At 43.5% G+C, this 14,924-nt stretch overlaps 1 protein-coding gene across 1 annotated transcript in view; it reads left to right on the plus strand.

Annotated features, from left to right (window-relative positions):
* LOC117963549 (semaphorin-3A-like) overlaps positions 1-14,924 on the plus strand; it is a 50,002-nt gene that overhangs the window by 29,982 nt on the left and 5,096 nt on the right. Inside the window, exons 7-17 of the mRNA XM_058988296.1 lie at positions 797-916; positions 2,075-2,220; positions 3,956-4,070; positions 7,087-7,156; positions 9,834-9,978; positions 10,460-10,679; positions 12,034-12,122; positions 12,326-12,367; positions 12,477-12,634; positions 12,867-12,928; positions 14,283-14,425. Of these exons, the coding sequence (XP_058844279.1) occupies positions 797-916; positions 2,075-2,220; positions 3,956-4,070; positions 7,087-7,156; positions 9,834-9,978; positions 10,460-10,679; positions 12,034-12,122; positions 12,326-12,367; positions 12,477-12,634; positions 12,867-12,928; positions 14,283-14,425 (1,310 nt within the window). The remainder of the gene's footprint in view (positions 1-796; positions 917-2,074; positions 2,221-3,955; positions 4,071-7,086; positions 7,157-9,833; positions 9,979-10,459; positions 10,680-12,033; positions 12,123-12,325; positions 12,368-12,476; positions 12,635-12,866; positions 12,929-14,282; positions 14,426-14,924) is intronic.

The raw sequence follows: 14,924 nt of genomic DNA on the forward strand, positions 1-14,924 counted from the left end.
TTATGCTGTGAGGAGCCAGTGCAGGGTGGAGAGTCAGTTTATTTTAAGCGCATCTTGGCAGGCCTGGGGGCTTTTGTGTGGTCCAAACTGCATCCAAGTAAAGTGACTAAGAGTTAAGCGAAACATATTTCATACTTCTACCAAAGTATGGTAGAAAAGTATGGTAGCGTGATAAAAAAAGAACGACGATCCAACCGTATGACAAGTGAAATCTTTTCATTCACTTTTTTAGTTGGGAAACCAAAAGGAAAGACTAAACAACATGCCTAGAAAAGCTATAACTATAGGATGCGTCCGTCTCCATTACACGGGTAAGCCTCGACTTTGTAAAGACTACAGTGGGCATAGGGAAAGCATTGCAAACTGCTAAATTACCCTGTAAGTAGATTACAAATTTGCAGAGTGAAAACTCAGCCTCTTCTTCCTGTTATTTCCAAGACCGCTTGGATCGCTTCCCTGATAAAACCTGGCTGTGTTTTATTTCAGGTGCAGAGTTGGATTCACATAAAGCCTTTACTTGGAAGATATTTGCCAAGGGCAGCCCTCTGTGTGTCTGTGTATAGGCGGTTCCATCCCATGTTGGAAATAATCCAAGCAGTTTCAGCACAAACACATTATTACTAATGGAACATGCAACAAAATGTTACCCGTAAATCTTTCACTGACGTTGAGTCAGCAGTGTAAAATCCCAAACCCTCTTATGAGACAGGCTTTCATGAATACCCACACCTTCAGTTTATTGAAGCAGGCTTCAGCGGAACGGTGTTTGCTGATGAACCTTGTTTGTTGATTGCAGACGGAGAGCTCTACGCTGGTATTTCCTCGGATTTCATGAGCAGGGACACAGCGTTCTTCCGGAGTCTGGGAGCTCGTCATGTGATCCGCACAGAGCAGTACGATTCCAAGTGGCTGCAGGGTGAGTGCTTTATTCAACCCAAAAATACAGCGCTGCTTTAAGAGCCGTTTTCTTTCCCTGCGTTATGCCGCTGAGCAATCAAACTTTCAGACAAAGGAGGAGGACATGGAAACACGCCGCCAAGTTATCAAAAGTGCAAAAAAACCTGCGCACAGTTAAACCATTTTATATGCATCTATACAGTGCTGCACCATCCACACAGACTGATTGAATGCAGACATATAACAGGGAAATAATTCATCAGTAAAATCTGCTATCAGCACTGGCAGCATTTTCACTGTTTTTTTTCTTCTGCTGAATATCTCATGGGCACATAATCATTTTCTGTATGCTGTAGGTCAGATTCACTCCTGTGGTCTAACTGCGATCAGGCCGTGACCTACAGCATGGGAAATGATTAGGTGCTGGTGCTGGGGTGCAGCAGTTTTAATCAGTAGCCTTGATTCTCTGGTAAAAGCATGCAAATAACCAAGAGATCTTCAGCACGGTAGAACAGGAACAGTGATGGTGCTTCTAAAGCTAATAAGAGGTAAGAAAAGCTTTGGTCAGCATCCCTTTAAGTAATGATGTGTTCCTGCAGCTATACCTGAAAACAAACCAGGGCACTGAAGCAGACTGCGCAGAACTCTAAACTATACCAGCAAACAGACACCAAGGCATTGTGTTTTAAGAGTAACAGATGTAGCTACAGATCTATCTTTAAGTTTTCAATACAATCTGCGCGCTGTCTTGTTTTGTGCTGCTTGTGCACTCCCGCCAGCGCAGCTTTCCCGAGGGATTATTAAGTAGTTCGGCTTGTGAGTTATTTATGGAATGCCGTGCTAATAAAATCCTTAATGAATCCTGCAGGTATGCTCCAAGGAAACTTCAGGAATTGTGCTCCGTTAAGAAAATTCAAAGGAGTTAGAGATCCTGTGTCTGAAGCATTATTGTGCACAAGCTTTCCTGAATGAATCTCAAAGCAACTTCAAACACGTTTCCTTTTGATGTCAGTGGTGCTGGTGGATTACTGCTGTATTATAAATATGTGTATTACAGGGGTCCCTAGCCAGGGAGTCACTGTTTTAGAGGTTTCTCCTGGTAAACATTTCCAAACACTCTCCTTCCGTTTGCTTCAGACAGTGCTCTTGTTCTTACGCTGTCTCTCGCCCCCCCCAGACCCCAAGTTCGTGAAGGTGGCGCCCGTCTCGGAGAGCGATAACCAGGAGGACGACAAGGTGTACGTGTTCTTCACGGAGCGCGCTCAGGAGGCAGAGAGCGGCGGTGGCAAGGTGGTGTACTCCCGCGTGGCACGCGTCTGCAAGGTACGCAGTTATATAGCGCCTTTCACACACACACACACACACACACACACACACACACACACACACTGGGGCTGAGGCTAGCTACAGACCTCTGTAATTACACCTCAGTCAGTCAAGGAGTTGTGAAAATCACATTTTTTGTGTTAAAATTGGCTGCTTGCTTGGAGAGCAAAAAACACATTTTTACAAATTGTTAAGAGAGGTTAAAAAGGAAACAACAACCTTGATCTTTCCTGAAAACTGTAATAAAATACATTGATGTTTGTTGCAATGAAGCAAAGTTTATTTATAATAGAAAAGGAGTCACCAATGAATGTTTTTATTCTGTGCCAAATATTTAGATTTTTTTATCTAGTGAAGACTATAATCCACTAAAAGGGTGCCCACACACATGCCATACACACTGTACGTTTAGAATTACAAATATAAAAACCTGCCTTACAAAGCATAGAATAAACAATTGATCAAACTGAATTCCACCTTTTCAAGGCGTACAGGATCCAGTTCCGTGGGTCTGCAGTCCGTTCTATAAGTGTCCCTCACAGGAAGTGAGCTGGATCCAAAGCAGGCCCTGTCCCTGCCCTTTCCAGACTCTCTTGTCGGAGAGACTCGGAGTTGTTTACACTGTAACTCCCCTCACTCGGATATTTCCTCAGTAGCTTCACTAAAGCTAATTGTCGCTGGCGCTGCCCGGAGAGCTGTTCTGTGCTTCCCCCGGCCACGAAACTTACTGGCAGCAATTATGCCCAATTTAAAGCATTTCAAGAAGGCTCTCTGTAAGTCAGAAGAGATTAGGTGAATCCTGCTTTATTATTATTATATTAGCTTGTTATCGTTTGAAGGTCTCTGAATGGAAAAAAAAACTAGTACCTAACAAACAATTTAGACAATTTTCAATTTTGAACTAGCATGCATGCAATCTTATAATACAAACATATCCTCAGATACACAGCGTTAGCATTCATACATGCATACATGGGGGATGGGGGAGGGGGTGGGGGTCGTCAGTGGGGGATTGAGAAGCTCATTCCTGGCTGTTCACATTCACACTGACCCGCATGTGATGGTGTGCAGTAAGGCTGAGATAGGGGCTTGTTTATTTCCCAAGAAGTTAGTGCTGTGATTGAAATGCGTTTCAATATAGTGTGCTTGGTAACACTTTATTTAAAGGTACGTTAATTACAGTGCAGTTACTTCAGAGCTACTGCACAATTGCATTTTAATTCATATGAAGCAATCAGTACTGTGTGATGCACTCTACACATATACATATTAACCACCCACAACCAATACAAATCCACTGTGAACACAGACAACATTATCAGGAACAGACCAGTTATATGAATTGAATGTGTCATTAATAGATGCTTAAACAGATGCATTAGGAAATCATGTAATGGTTCATATATAATTACATTGTTACACAGAAACAAAACCAAGCGCAGATACAGGTAACAGCCTTTCCCTAATGTCCTCTCTAAACATAAATCAATGAAGGTATATGGTTTACAGTGATGTCCCATTCATACAGTAAGCACGTAGTGAACATTTGGCTGATACATTGTCAGCACAGGTCGCTAGTTGTAAGTGAGATAGGACGTGGTCCAGTTTGCTATATAACACTGTAGATATGTTAGAGGGGTGACGCGCACAGTTTACACGATCCTGCTTCGTGCAGCCTCTTCCTGCCTGGGCCGGCTCTGTATTAACGCATGCTGCTGTGCTTCTCTTTCAGAACGACATCGGCGGGCAGCGCAGCCTGGTGAATAAGTGGAGCACGTTTCTCAAAGCGCGCCTGGTGTGCTCCATCCCCGGGGCGGAGGGGATCCAGACGCACTTCGACGAGCTCCGTGAGTACCTCCGGGCTCGTCTGCATTCAAGCTTTTAATCTCATCTCATCTCACGACAAGGAAGAGCAGCGCATCACACCACACTGCCCGTTACACAAGCTTAATTCATCACGCTTAATCATGAAATCTGAATCAAACTACAGACAGCAGTCCAGTAAACGCACATTTTTACAAGGCAGTGTGAAAGCTGGAGCGGCTGAACCTCTGTTCATGTTCAGCTGTGTTCCAACCCCTGCAGCAGCTTCCTGCCCGTTTCCCTGTGCTTTAGCCTAAGTTGTTATGCATACAGGTTAGCGGGTGCTTTGCTCCTGGGTGCTGTACAGACCTGCGGCTCTGACTGGGAAACGGCCCGTCACATCAGCAGCGGCCTGGCTTTGATTGGCTGAGTTCTGGTTCCTGCACTCCAAGGTGGCCTGTGATTAAACCCTGATTGGAATTCGCAGAGCCGGGTGGCATTCATATCTTCAGCAGGCTGCAAATGTTGATGAGACAAGATTATTGACGTTACCAGTGGGCTGATTCATCTTCAGAAAAGAAAAGGAAAGAAGATGATTGCAGATAGCAGTTTGTGAATGAGACCCTAAGTGGGAGGTCTAAGGATGTTACCGAAAAACAACTTTACCTAAGCAAACGGCTGAATTAGCTTGTTGCACACTAGTTAAAGTGATCTTAGTTCCACCACTAAAACCTGTAACCCTGCTCTACAAAGGACGCTAGCCTTTATATTTTTATTGTACTTAGTGTTGCTAATAAGGGGATCAATAAATGTACAGTTGAAGTGCACTGGTATTAAGCACTGTTTAGATCATTGAAATAGACCCCTACTAAACAAAAAGGAAACTACACTTAGAGAAGTTTTCCCTAGTAAAAGCATTGCAAAGTGTAATAAAGCGCAGTGAAAGTGTGGTAACGCATAGGTAAGCATTGTAAAGAATAGGGAGGTAAAAAGGGTACCCTGCATGGACCCAGCAGAATAGCATGGCTATATCCACTCAGATTGAGAGAGCATGGGGAACATCCACTGAGAATAGACCATGCATTGAAACAAAGTCTTCTTATAGTTCAAATACTAAAACACGACTCTAACAAGCCTTCAGAGCCAGCAAACCCTATCTGGGGAAAAAATATTGGCACCGCGGCGTCTGCAAATTAGAACGAGTTTGTTCCACAGCTGCTGCCAGAGCAAGGCTCACAAGCCATCACAAGCAGCACGCTTACTGAGTCCGCACATGGAAAGAAATGCTCTGACTTGACCGACAGTCTCAGGTCTGTCTGTTTCTCCTTGTGTAATTCCAGAGGACTGAGTCTGCAGTTGGACGCGTGGCTGGAGAGCTTTGCCAGGAAACTGTAACACTCCCTCTGTGAAAGTGCCTTTGTTCCGCTGTGCGGCCGGCCCGCCCCTGGCATCACTCGAACAACATTTACTGTAGCTCCTTACTCACAGGTTCAAGGATTTCCAATAGTTTGCCCCGTGTCATGTTAAACAAGGTGCAAACTTGTATATAGGTTCACTGACATTACAAATGGTGAACCCCAGTCGGGAGATATCTCACTGAAATGCAAAGGAATACTTTGAGTTTCGTACTGGGAGTCTGCTAAAGGATTGGGTAGTTTTGTATTCGCACACACACTGCTTTGTCATTTTGCTGTTGAAAAAGCGCTCTGCAGTTAGAATGTTATAGTAATCTCGGGTTACAGTTTCGTTATGGTGCTGTTGCTTTTATTTCCAAGATGAGAAATGGCAGGGTTAAACAGCGTTATGTTACACCACACAAGAAATGCACACACATGCAGCATCGTGAGGACCACAGTATTATTACATCCTTTAAACCCTTCTTGTTAATCACTAAGATTGATGTCTGTGATGCAAGCGCTGGTCTAACTGAAGACTCTGTGTGTGTGTGTGTGTGTGTGTGTGTGTGTGTGTGTGTGCGTGTGCATGTGTGTGTGTGTGCGTGTGCGTGTGTGGTCTGTAATTGCCAACACAAAGGCTGCCTTTTTTAATGCCACTATTTTTAAACAATTATAGAAAACAGAAGGCAGACAGAGCAGCAAAATATAAAAAATCAGACGTAAACATAAAACCAGAAAACTTGCTGTTTTTATGGCTTAAGTGGTTCGAAGCAATAACAAACCATGTTAACAAAAAAAAAAAAATGTCTTTTTTATATCCATTCCTTTCTTGTGGACTGTGAACTAAACACAGCCACTGTTCTGTCGGAAGTCTGTATTGTACAGTGCTCCCCTTTATAACACTGAAGTCAGAAGCCATAGAGACCGTGCTGTTTGTGTTTCTCCTTAAAAGCAATGGTGGTTCTGGTGTAATGGTGTTATGGGGCCACGACCAGACCCCCATAAAACTGCTTCCACAGTATAAAGGGCTACCTTATAACACAAAGCTTTAACTCCTGAGCTGTTTTTGTCAAAGTCAAAGTTTCTATAAATGCAGTACTGTTTTGTTTTAGATGGCAATAGTTTTTTGAACAGCTTTGTGAACATCAGTAGAGACCAGATTCTCAAATGAATGGAAAAATGACAAAAGACTGCAGACTTGGTGTTAAGGGCGTGCGGGCCGGTACAGACTATATATATATGTGTGTGTGTGTTTTGCTCTTTTCTTCCAAGGGAGAAATGTTTCTATAATAAATCATCAATTTCATCACCCACCTTTCCCCTCACCCTGAGATATTATCGGTTCCATCCCAAGACAATTGCCATGGAATTCCAGGAATGTGAGGCCACCAGTATTTAGTCCAATTGTTTCCTGTGCGCATGACTGGACTAATCAACAGACCATGCGTTATCACCCTTTTGTAGAGAAGACAAAAAAAAAGGAATGCATTCGTCACACACCAAACAAAGCTCAGGCAAGCGGTGTGGGTGTTGTCTGTGTACTTCTACTGTATATAAGGGATAAGGTGGCAAACAGGATGCAATTAGTAAAACAAATCAATAAACAGAATCATAGAAATGTGACCTTTTCGGGTTAAATTGTGTCTCCTTGTTTTCATTCTAGAGGATGTCTTCATTCTGCACGGGAAAGACAAGAAGAATCCATTGATCTACGGGCTTTTCACAACATCCAGGTGCGCCACTGTCCCCCCTGTCCTGCCAGAGTTGCAGGCACAGACAGGTCCTTGCGCTGTCAAATAACGGACTCTTTACACAAAAACATGGCTTGCAATTAATTAATGCTGTTACAAGGGAGTCCATTCCAGGGGCTGAATTCAGCCAGCAACTGTGGTTTTGGCGATGTGTTGAAATATTCACGCTGGCTTTCAGGGTCATTGCTTTTGACTGCTGGGCTCGGCCCGAAGGGATTGCGGTGCCACATACTCGGCCCGAAGTATTTCCAGTGCCGCATTAAGATGATTAAGGACATCCGTGGGATAAATGTCAGATCCAGGGCCAGATATGCTGTTTTTGTTTTGTTGGTATTAATAACAGTCTGTACATCTTTTCAAAATTAAATTACAATATATTAAAATATATATTATTTAACTTTTTTTTTTTTTTAATAATAAGCAGATGTCTCATTTTATGAAGAAAGACCACACTGTATTTTCTACGGAAACTGTATGACTAATAACTGCTTGGTGTGTACTGTATGATGGTTGAATCCAAGACGTTATGTGGTGATCTTTTTCCAAATGCTTTTGGTTCAGAACTGAGACCTCAGATTTGGCCCAAATGTTTCCGCTTTCTCCTCCTTGCCTAACCATTGGCAGTTATTTAAACTCGTTTGGAGTGAATTATTGTGATGATTCATAGTTGTCTTTTTTTACTGCTGTCGCTGGGACACACATTGCTTGCTGCTCACTCAAACTTGTCTGTGGATGTAGGCTAATTTCCCTTTAACTAACTCCAGACCAGAGGAAAAGGACTGAATGCTGCTTGGGAGACCATCGGCATTAAAAAAAGCCATTATAAGACACTCTTATGCAATGCTTGTTTTTGTTATACAGCTGATGTTATTATAAAATGATTGTGAAATTATTGGTTATTACCCCCATTCAGTTTGATTGTCTGCCCTGGTAAAGGCACTACTACGTGGTGTGCAGGGTGAGTCATACTGTCAGGGGAGTGCAGGTTTGCATCCCTGGGTGTAAAGAGGCGATTGACTTGACTGTGAGATCGCAGGACGCTCACTGACCTTTGGTTCCCCTAATAATAATAATAATATTAATTCTGATTTATTTCATTGACTAATTTTGATCTGAGGATTCAACTCTTTACTACCACATTCCCTCTGTCACCCACCCAAATAACTCATCTGATCTGCACCCTGAACACAGCCTAAAATAAAGATAAACTAGAGGCGATAAGATCTGGGGTCTAGAAAGGTGGGATTTAAACTAACAGATGGCGTCTAAGAATCCGGGACAGCTGGGGTGTGTTTTTGGCTGCTATTTTTTTGGCACAGTGAAGGGGTTCGCTGTCCAAGAAGTGGACGCTGGAGCCGATGTTGCTGCTTGATAAGGTTTATATAAAAAGTTTATAAAGACGCATATAGCTGACCCAGTCTCATGTCTTCTTGCGATCGTCATAAATATACAGAACTAAAAAGAGATGAGGTGACCTCCAGCTTCAGTACATACTTATTATAAACAGTCTTTACTTGGAAAGAAGAGAAATGAAATCATATTTCATGAAATGGCACATCGTGGTCTAAGTGGATAATGGTAGTGAATCAGATCACTTTGCAGCTGTTAAGGGCGAGCGCTCACGTCTTGCTTCAATCCTGTGCTTCAGTGGTGTGTGCTTGTTGGGAGTGCTATCTGAAAGCCTCAGTGGTGTGTGCTTTGATGGGAGTGCTATCTGAAAAGCATTCCTGCACAGAGGGTACCAGCATGCCTGCATCCCTTGCACGAGATCCAGACTAGATACAGGCGATAGTGTTTCAATGTGAGATGTAGTGGCGCCTTCCTTGCACTCAAAGAAACAAACTCACAGATTGAAAGAATCAACAGAATTACTTAGAAACAGCAAAAGCCAGTGGTTTCATGTTAACTGTTCAAGCTTGGTTTTTTACACAGGAATGCGAGTAAAATGATCATGATGAGGGCCGACCTTCAGATTTGACTGTAGGTAGCGGAGGAAAGCATTATTACGATACCAAGCCACACGACTTCCTGGCTGCGGTCTGCAGGGACTCTGGCTGCCTTGTCCAGAAGTGTGCGCAGCAGTTTCTCTGAGTAATTGTGCTGGAGTGAATTTCCTATTGAAGTGCTCTGCCAGGCTGCCTTGCTCACAGATCCCCATCGGATCTGTATAACGGGAAAATAGGAAGCAATTATTGTAATGCAAACCTTTCCATCTGTTATTGCAATGACAGCCCCCTGGAATTCATTAGGAACTTGTCCATCGGTTCCCGCTTGCTTCATTGTTTTGTTGTTTTTTTGTTTTGTTTTATTAGGTTATCATAATTGTACTGAAACGTACCTGTTCTTAATCCATGCTTTTACTTCACTCTGCACTTTTTTTATAAGAATGGTTACAAAGTTACAGTGGAACACTGTTGACGTCCCTGACATGCTGTCTGTGTAATTTTTCTGACCTGGGGAGACACATGAAACTTCTGCATACATGCCAACCGCTTGAGCCACTTACTCGCCAGACGAGATGGCTTGAGATGTCAGGCACTTGCTCTGATTATAATTCTAGAGAGTAAATTGCTGAGCTGATTTGACCCTTGCTGTTTCTGCTGAAACTGTGGTCGTCATTTCAAAGCGTAACTCCCTGAACTTTCCTCTCGTTTCCCAGCAATGTGCTGAACGGCTCGGCGGTGTGTGTGTATAAAATGGAGGACATCGTGACAGTGTTTAAAGGGCATTTCTCACACAAGGAGGGTCCAGAGTACAAGTGGGTGGAGTACACGGGCAGAGTGCCTTTCCCACGGCCCGGCACAGTAAGTTAACGGTCTTAATCAAACTAAGTAACTGCGCTAATTAGTCATAGCGGCCTCTGTTCTTCTAACTGTCAGGGATGAGTGTTTCTTTCTGTTTTTTCTTAAATGGGGAGTGGTTCATTAAAGTTTACCCCCCCCTAAAAAAAAACAAAACTGTGAAAACAGTCCTTATTTATTCCTAAAACATGTTTTGAATCGTTTGCAGTTTCTGATTATTGGATAGTGGATTTGTGTTGCAAATCTGACTGTGTGTGGTGCAAGCAGTTTCACAAGGATTGTGGTACACAGTCTCTTTTCAGATGATGCTTTGATTAGTAACAACAAGTTAGAAAACTGCCCTTCAACAATCAAGAATTTTTTTGGTTTGACACATGGATGAATAGAAGCCGTTATTTCCTGACATTTGTCAAGCAAATACATTTCTAGTCCTGGTAAGAATATCTGAAGCCTCTAACCTGGTCTGCTCTCTGCTGCTCCCTAGTGCCCCAGCAGCACATACGGGAACTACAGGTCGACTCGCGAATACCCAGACGACGTCATCTTCTTCAGCCGCACGCACCCGCTGATGTTTGACGCCGTGTATCCTGTGAATCGGCGCCCTCTGCTGGTCAGGATAGGGGTGGACTACAAGTTCTCCAGGCTGACCGTGGACCGCGTGGAGGCTGTGGACGGGCAGTATGACATCATGTTCATAGGAACAGGTGAGAAAGCATGGCGTTCCTCTCGGGCGATACATGCTCTCGATTCGCAGATCCTTACAAGGGGTCCGGCTTCATCCCCAGCTGTGCTGTCACAACCAATTGGAGGGGATTCTGGGTTTGGGATGCCCCTGACTTGGGAAATGAATGAATTAGATCGATCGTTAACCTTCCCTTTTCGTTTATATTGGTAAGTGTTCTGAGTAGTTTTGTACGACCTCTGTAAAGGTTTTGAACTGTTTCGGAAAAACCCAGCAACGTTATTGAAGCTGCTGGAACTTTTAACATCCTCGTTCCGGGTGGAAATTCCAAGAAGAAACTGGAAGTTACAGCAACTTCGAAAGGTCTGTTTGAGCAGCTGTGCAAGGAACGATTGCAAATGTCATGAAAACGTAAGGGAAAATGAAAAAAATAATACAAAAAGTGACATTGTAATTCGAAGCAATGCCCTTTAAACTCAGCCACAACAAAGACAGGCTTGGAAGAAGTGAAGCTGCTAACACCTGTCCAATGGACTGGCCATTTGAAACGCCTCCCGTTAGTTTAGGAAGGGCACTGGGTTTTATGATTTACTGGTACTGGTTAACTGGGAGAGTGATGTGTTGTATGCTGGCGTCTGTCCCTCCTTTATCATCAACGACGCCTGCAATTACAGACCTAAATGATTAATCGCAAGCTGTGTGTTAATAACCAGACGGTAGCAAGGCTGGGGCTGACGAGAGGTTAATTTGTCTGTTTGCTGTGTTCACACTCAACAAAGGGTTACTTTGTTGAACAATTTGAATGATTTCATTAAATACCCTCCCCAATTAGGAAGGCTGCAGAGGTTATGTTTATTGTAGGGCTGAGAGTGTCGACGAACAAAACCTTCCTTCAGCCAGGCATTCAGAAAAACATTTTGGCAGGACAGATTGCTGTGACGGATAGACCCTGCACATAAAATGACTGTTTGATAATAATAATGCCTATAACAGCAATAACACCAATAATACTAATACGTCTACCCTTTTAAAAGTTCAGCACTGTGTTTTCGCATGGTATTTTTGCAGGTTTCCCCAGCTTTTCCCATGGTTATACTATAACATTTACAGTACCTTAGTTTCCCCTGGTTTCCCATACTTAATAATATGCTTTGCCGTACCTCATTATTCTTTACAATGCTTACCTATGTTTTTACCGTGCTTTCACTGTGCTTTATTACACTTTGCTATGCTTTTACCATGGGGCATGTTTATAAGGCAACTGCTACTAATAATAACCCTAAACAATAATGTTAACACATGTTTGTTGTGTTCTGGCTCTGAGGGTGTTCCCTCACATTTGTGTGACTCTGAGTTTGTGTCTCCTGCTGTCACAGATACGGGCGTGGTGCTGAAATCCATCTATCTGACAAAAGGACTCCAGGAAGCTCAGGAGATCACCCTGGAGGAACTGGAGGTCTTCCAGGTAAGGCGCTCCCCATTGACCAGCACTTACAGTCCTGTCTGCCCTATCTCTTTCTCATTTCATTTCGTTCCGTTTTTTTTTTATTTATTCGGAACGTTAACTAACATTCCAAAGTGTTCCGGAGTTCTGTGTCCTGAGGCTCTTGCTAGCTCCAAGTCTCAACAACGATAAACTGGAAACCTTTTTTTTCTTCTTCTCTGTAGGACAAATCTGCAATCACTTCGATGGCTCTGTCCCAGAAAAGGGTAAGAGAATGATCCTGAATTGATTTGATTCACAGACTGTAGACCGCCTGAGTTTTTAAAAAAGCCGTGGGTGATAATGTGGGCTGCCTCCCTCTCGGTCTCTTTGCAGCAGTGGCTGTACGTGGGTTCAAGGGGCGGGCTGGCCCAGCTGTCTCTATACCAGTGTGAACTGTACGGGAAGGCTTGTGCGGAGTGCTGCCTGGCTCGGGACCCCTACTGCACCTGGGACGGGACGTCCTGCAGCCCCTTCATCCCCATCGCCCGCAGGTGAGCCCCCAGGAAGACCCCAATGCAATGTTCAGTGTATCGGTACTCTCTGAGATTAACCCTGGAAGGGCCGTGATGGTGTAAACACGATCATACTGAAGTGTCATTCTGGGCCCGTGACTGGGTGAACCCGTTAAAAAAAAAAACAATAACTGGTCCTGGGGGAGCACCCCTCTGAGAAACGCTTGGCCCTTAAATAAAAGGTTAAACCTTCTCGTTGCTTTCCTTGCAGACGGAACGCCAGACAGGCTGGGGGGAGTGGAAACCCACTGGTGCAGTGCTACAGCCAAGGAGGTGAGAGGCGTCCACCCTTACATGTAGATCTAATGCAATACCAGTGCAGTGGTGCTGTACTGAGGGACACTGCCAGCACAAGGGCAGCTACAATGGTGTGACGCTGCTGTTGGTACCACAGTGGTAACAGTTTCAACCAGTACACACTGCTTGTTTTTCACTGTAGCCCCAGCGTGGTGCCATGTCTGTTCACACAAAGCAAGAGCCCACAGAGCAGCCAGCAATGGATTAATGACCCTGTTTCAGCACTGCTGGGTTAATAGCATGCAATTGGGGTTTGCAGCAGGCACAGGGTAATTGACCCTTTCTGCACATTCTGAAGCCCTGAGAAATTATAATTATCCTGTCTGTGATGGAGTGAAGCTTTAAACCAACAAACACTTCATTCTGCAGAGGCACTGAGACTGTGGGAGTGATTCTTACAGCTCTATTAATTAATGAAGGGCTGAAACAACAGACCCTGCCTGTGCTGCATTGCCACCCCAGTCTCCCTCTCACCCCCCGAGCTCCCCCTGAAGTGGGAGAAATCGGTTCTACTGCACGCTGCTGTTACACTGAGGGTTAAACACACAATACACGCTTTCCTCCTGATTCAGTGTAATTATATCATTATATTAAACATTCATCATGGCACTCTGATTAAGGTTTGATATTTATGTAGCTATAATAATAATGTTAATCATAATAGTAATAATAATAATTAGGCAGTCATTGTACACAAGAAACTCTTTAATATGCATCAGAAGAAGCATAACTGTACAGCAAGTTTATATTTACAAGAACTTTTGGTTCATCTCTGAATAAAACCGTAACACCCTAAAAACTAACTGGCAGCACCAGGCTGCAGGTTTGTTTGGGTGGGTTCGTGGTTGCTAAGCCCGTTGCTAAGCAAATTACACATTGACGCAAATTACGCTTATAACGTAATTGCATAAAATTGCTGATTGATTGATATTATTTTAAATATTTTACCAAATCCACGTTTATCTGTTTAAAAAAAATAAAACTCGAATCTTCTAAATAGGTCTTCAGGATTTTTTTTTTTTATTATTATTGGTTAAAGTCGAAAATTTCAAGCCCTAATTATAATTATTATTACTAGTAATAATACTACTAATGAAGTAAGATGAGTAGATGTAGATCTCCCTGCATAAGAAACAGAAACTCATTTTGACATCTTTGCAGTTTTTACCATATGAGCGCCCTATTCATTAAGCATTTACCACTGTGCCAGATTAACACCAAGTAACACCAATAAAATTTAAAATAAAAAAAAAACCTCCAAATAAAGCAGTTGGGAGGTGCTTCCACATGCTACTTTCCAATCTTTCAACACCTCTCACCTTGTCTGCAGCTGCCATGCAGGTGAAGCCGGAGGAGAAGGTGATGGTGGTGGCAGAGGGGAACGGCACCTTCCTGGAGTGTCTGCCGAAGTCACGGCACGCCACGGTCACCTGGCTGCGCAAGGGCAACCAAACCAACCAGGAGCTGGAGAAGGTGAGGGGCGCCTGGGGGGGCTGGTCAGGGCTAGGCAGAGAGTGGGGGTGGTCACAGCTTGTAATGGGTTGTCATCTTAGCCCATTGAATTACATGGCAATGCAGAGGCTGGACGTCTTACCATTCAACTAGAGCACTGCCTCAGCGTTCACAGTTATTCAAAGACTTAGAAAGGAAACGCATTCAATGTATTCAGATTAGTCATTGATATCAAACTAACAGGAGGAGCAAGAGCTTTTCCTGTTCAAAGGTTAGGAATGGGAAATGAAGGCTTTGAGGAGAGCCAGTTCCATCCCAGGTTTTCTGTACTTCTTTAGTTTATGTTACTGGGTCACGCTTTATTTTTACGATATTTATTAACTACGACTTACTAACATGGTAACACATGGTGCTCGTGCAGTGTTAATGGTTAGTCAATGTAATACACTGAAACGGTTGCCATGAAACCTTATCCAGATGCCTGTCAGTGTACAAACGTTTTCATTGTGTGTCTCTACAG

The sequence above is a fragment of the Acipenser ruthenus genome, chromosome 16 (assembly GCF_902713425.1).
Source record: "Acipenser ruthenus chromosome 16, fAciRut3.2 maternal haplotype, whole genome shotgun sequence".
Taxonomy (NCBI): domain Eukaryota; kingdom Metazoa; phylum Chordata; class Actinopteri; order Acipenseriformes; family Acipenseridae; genus Acipenser; species Acipenser ruthenus.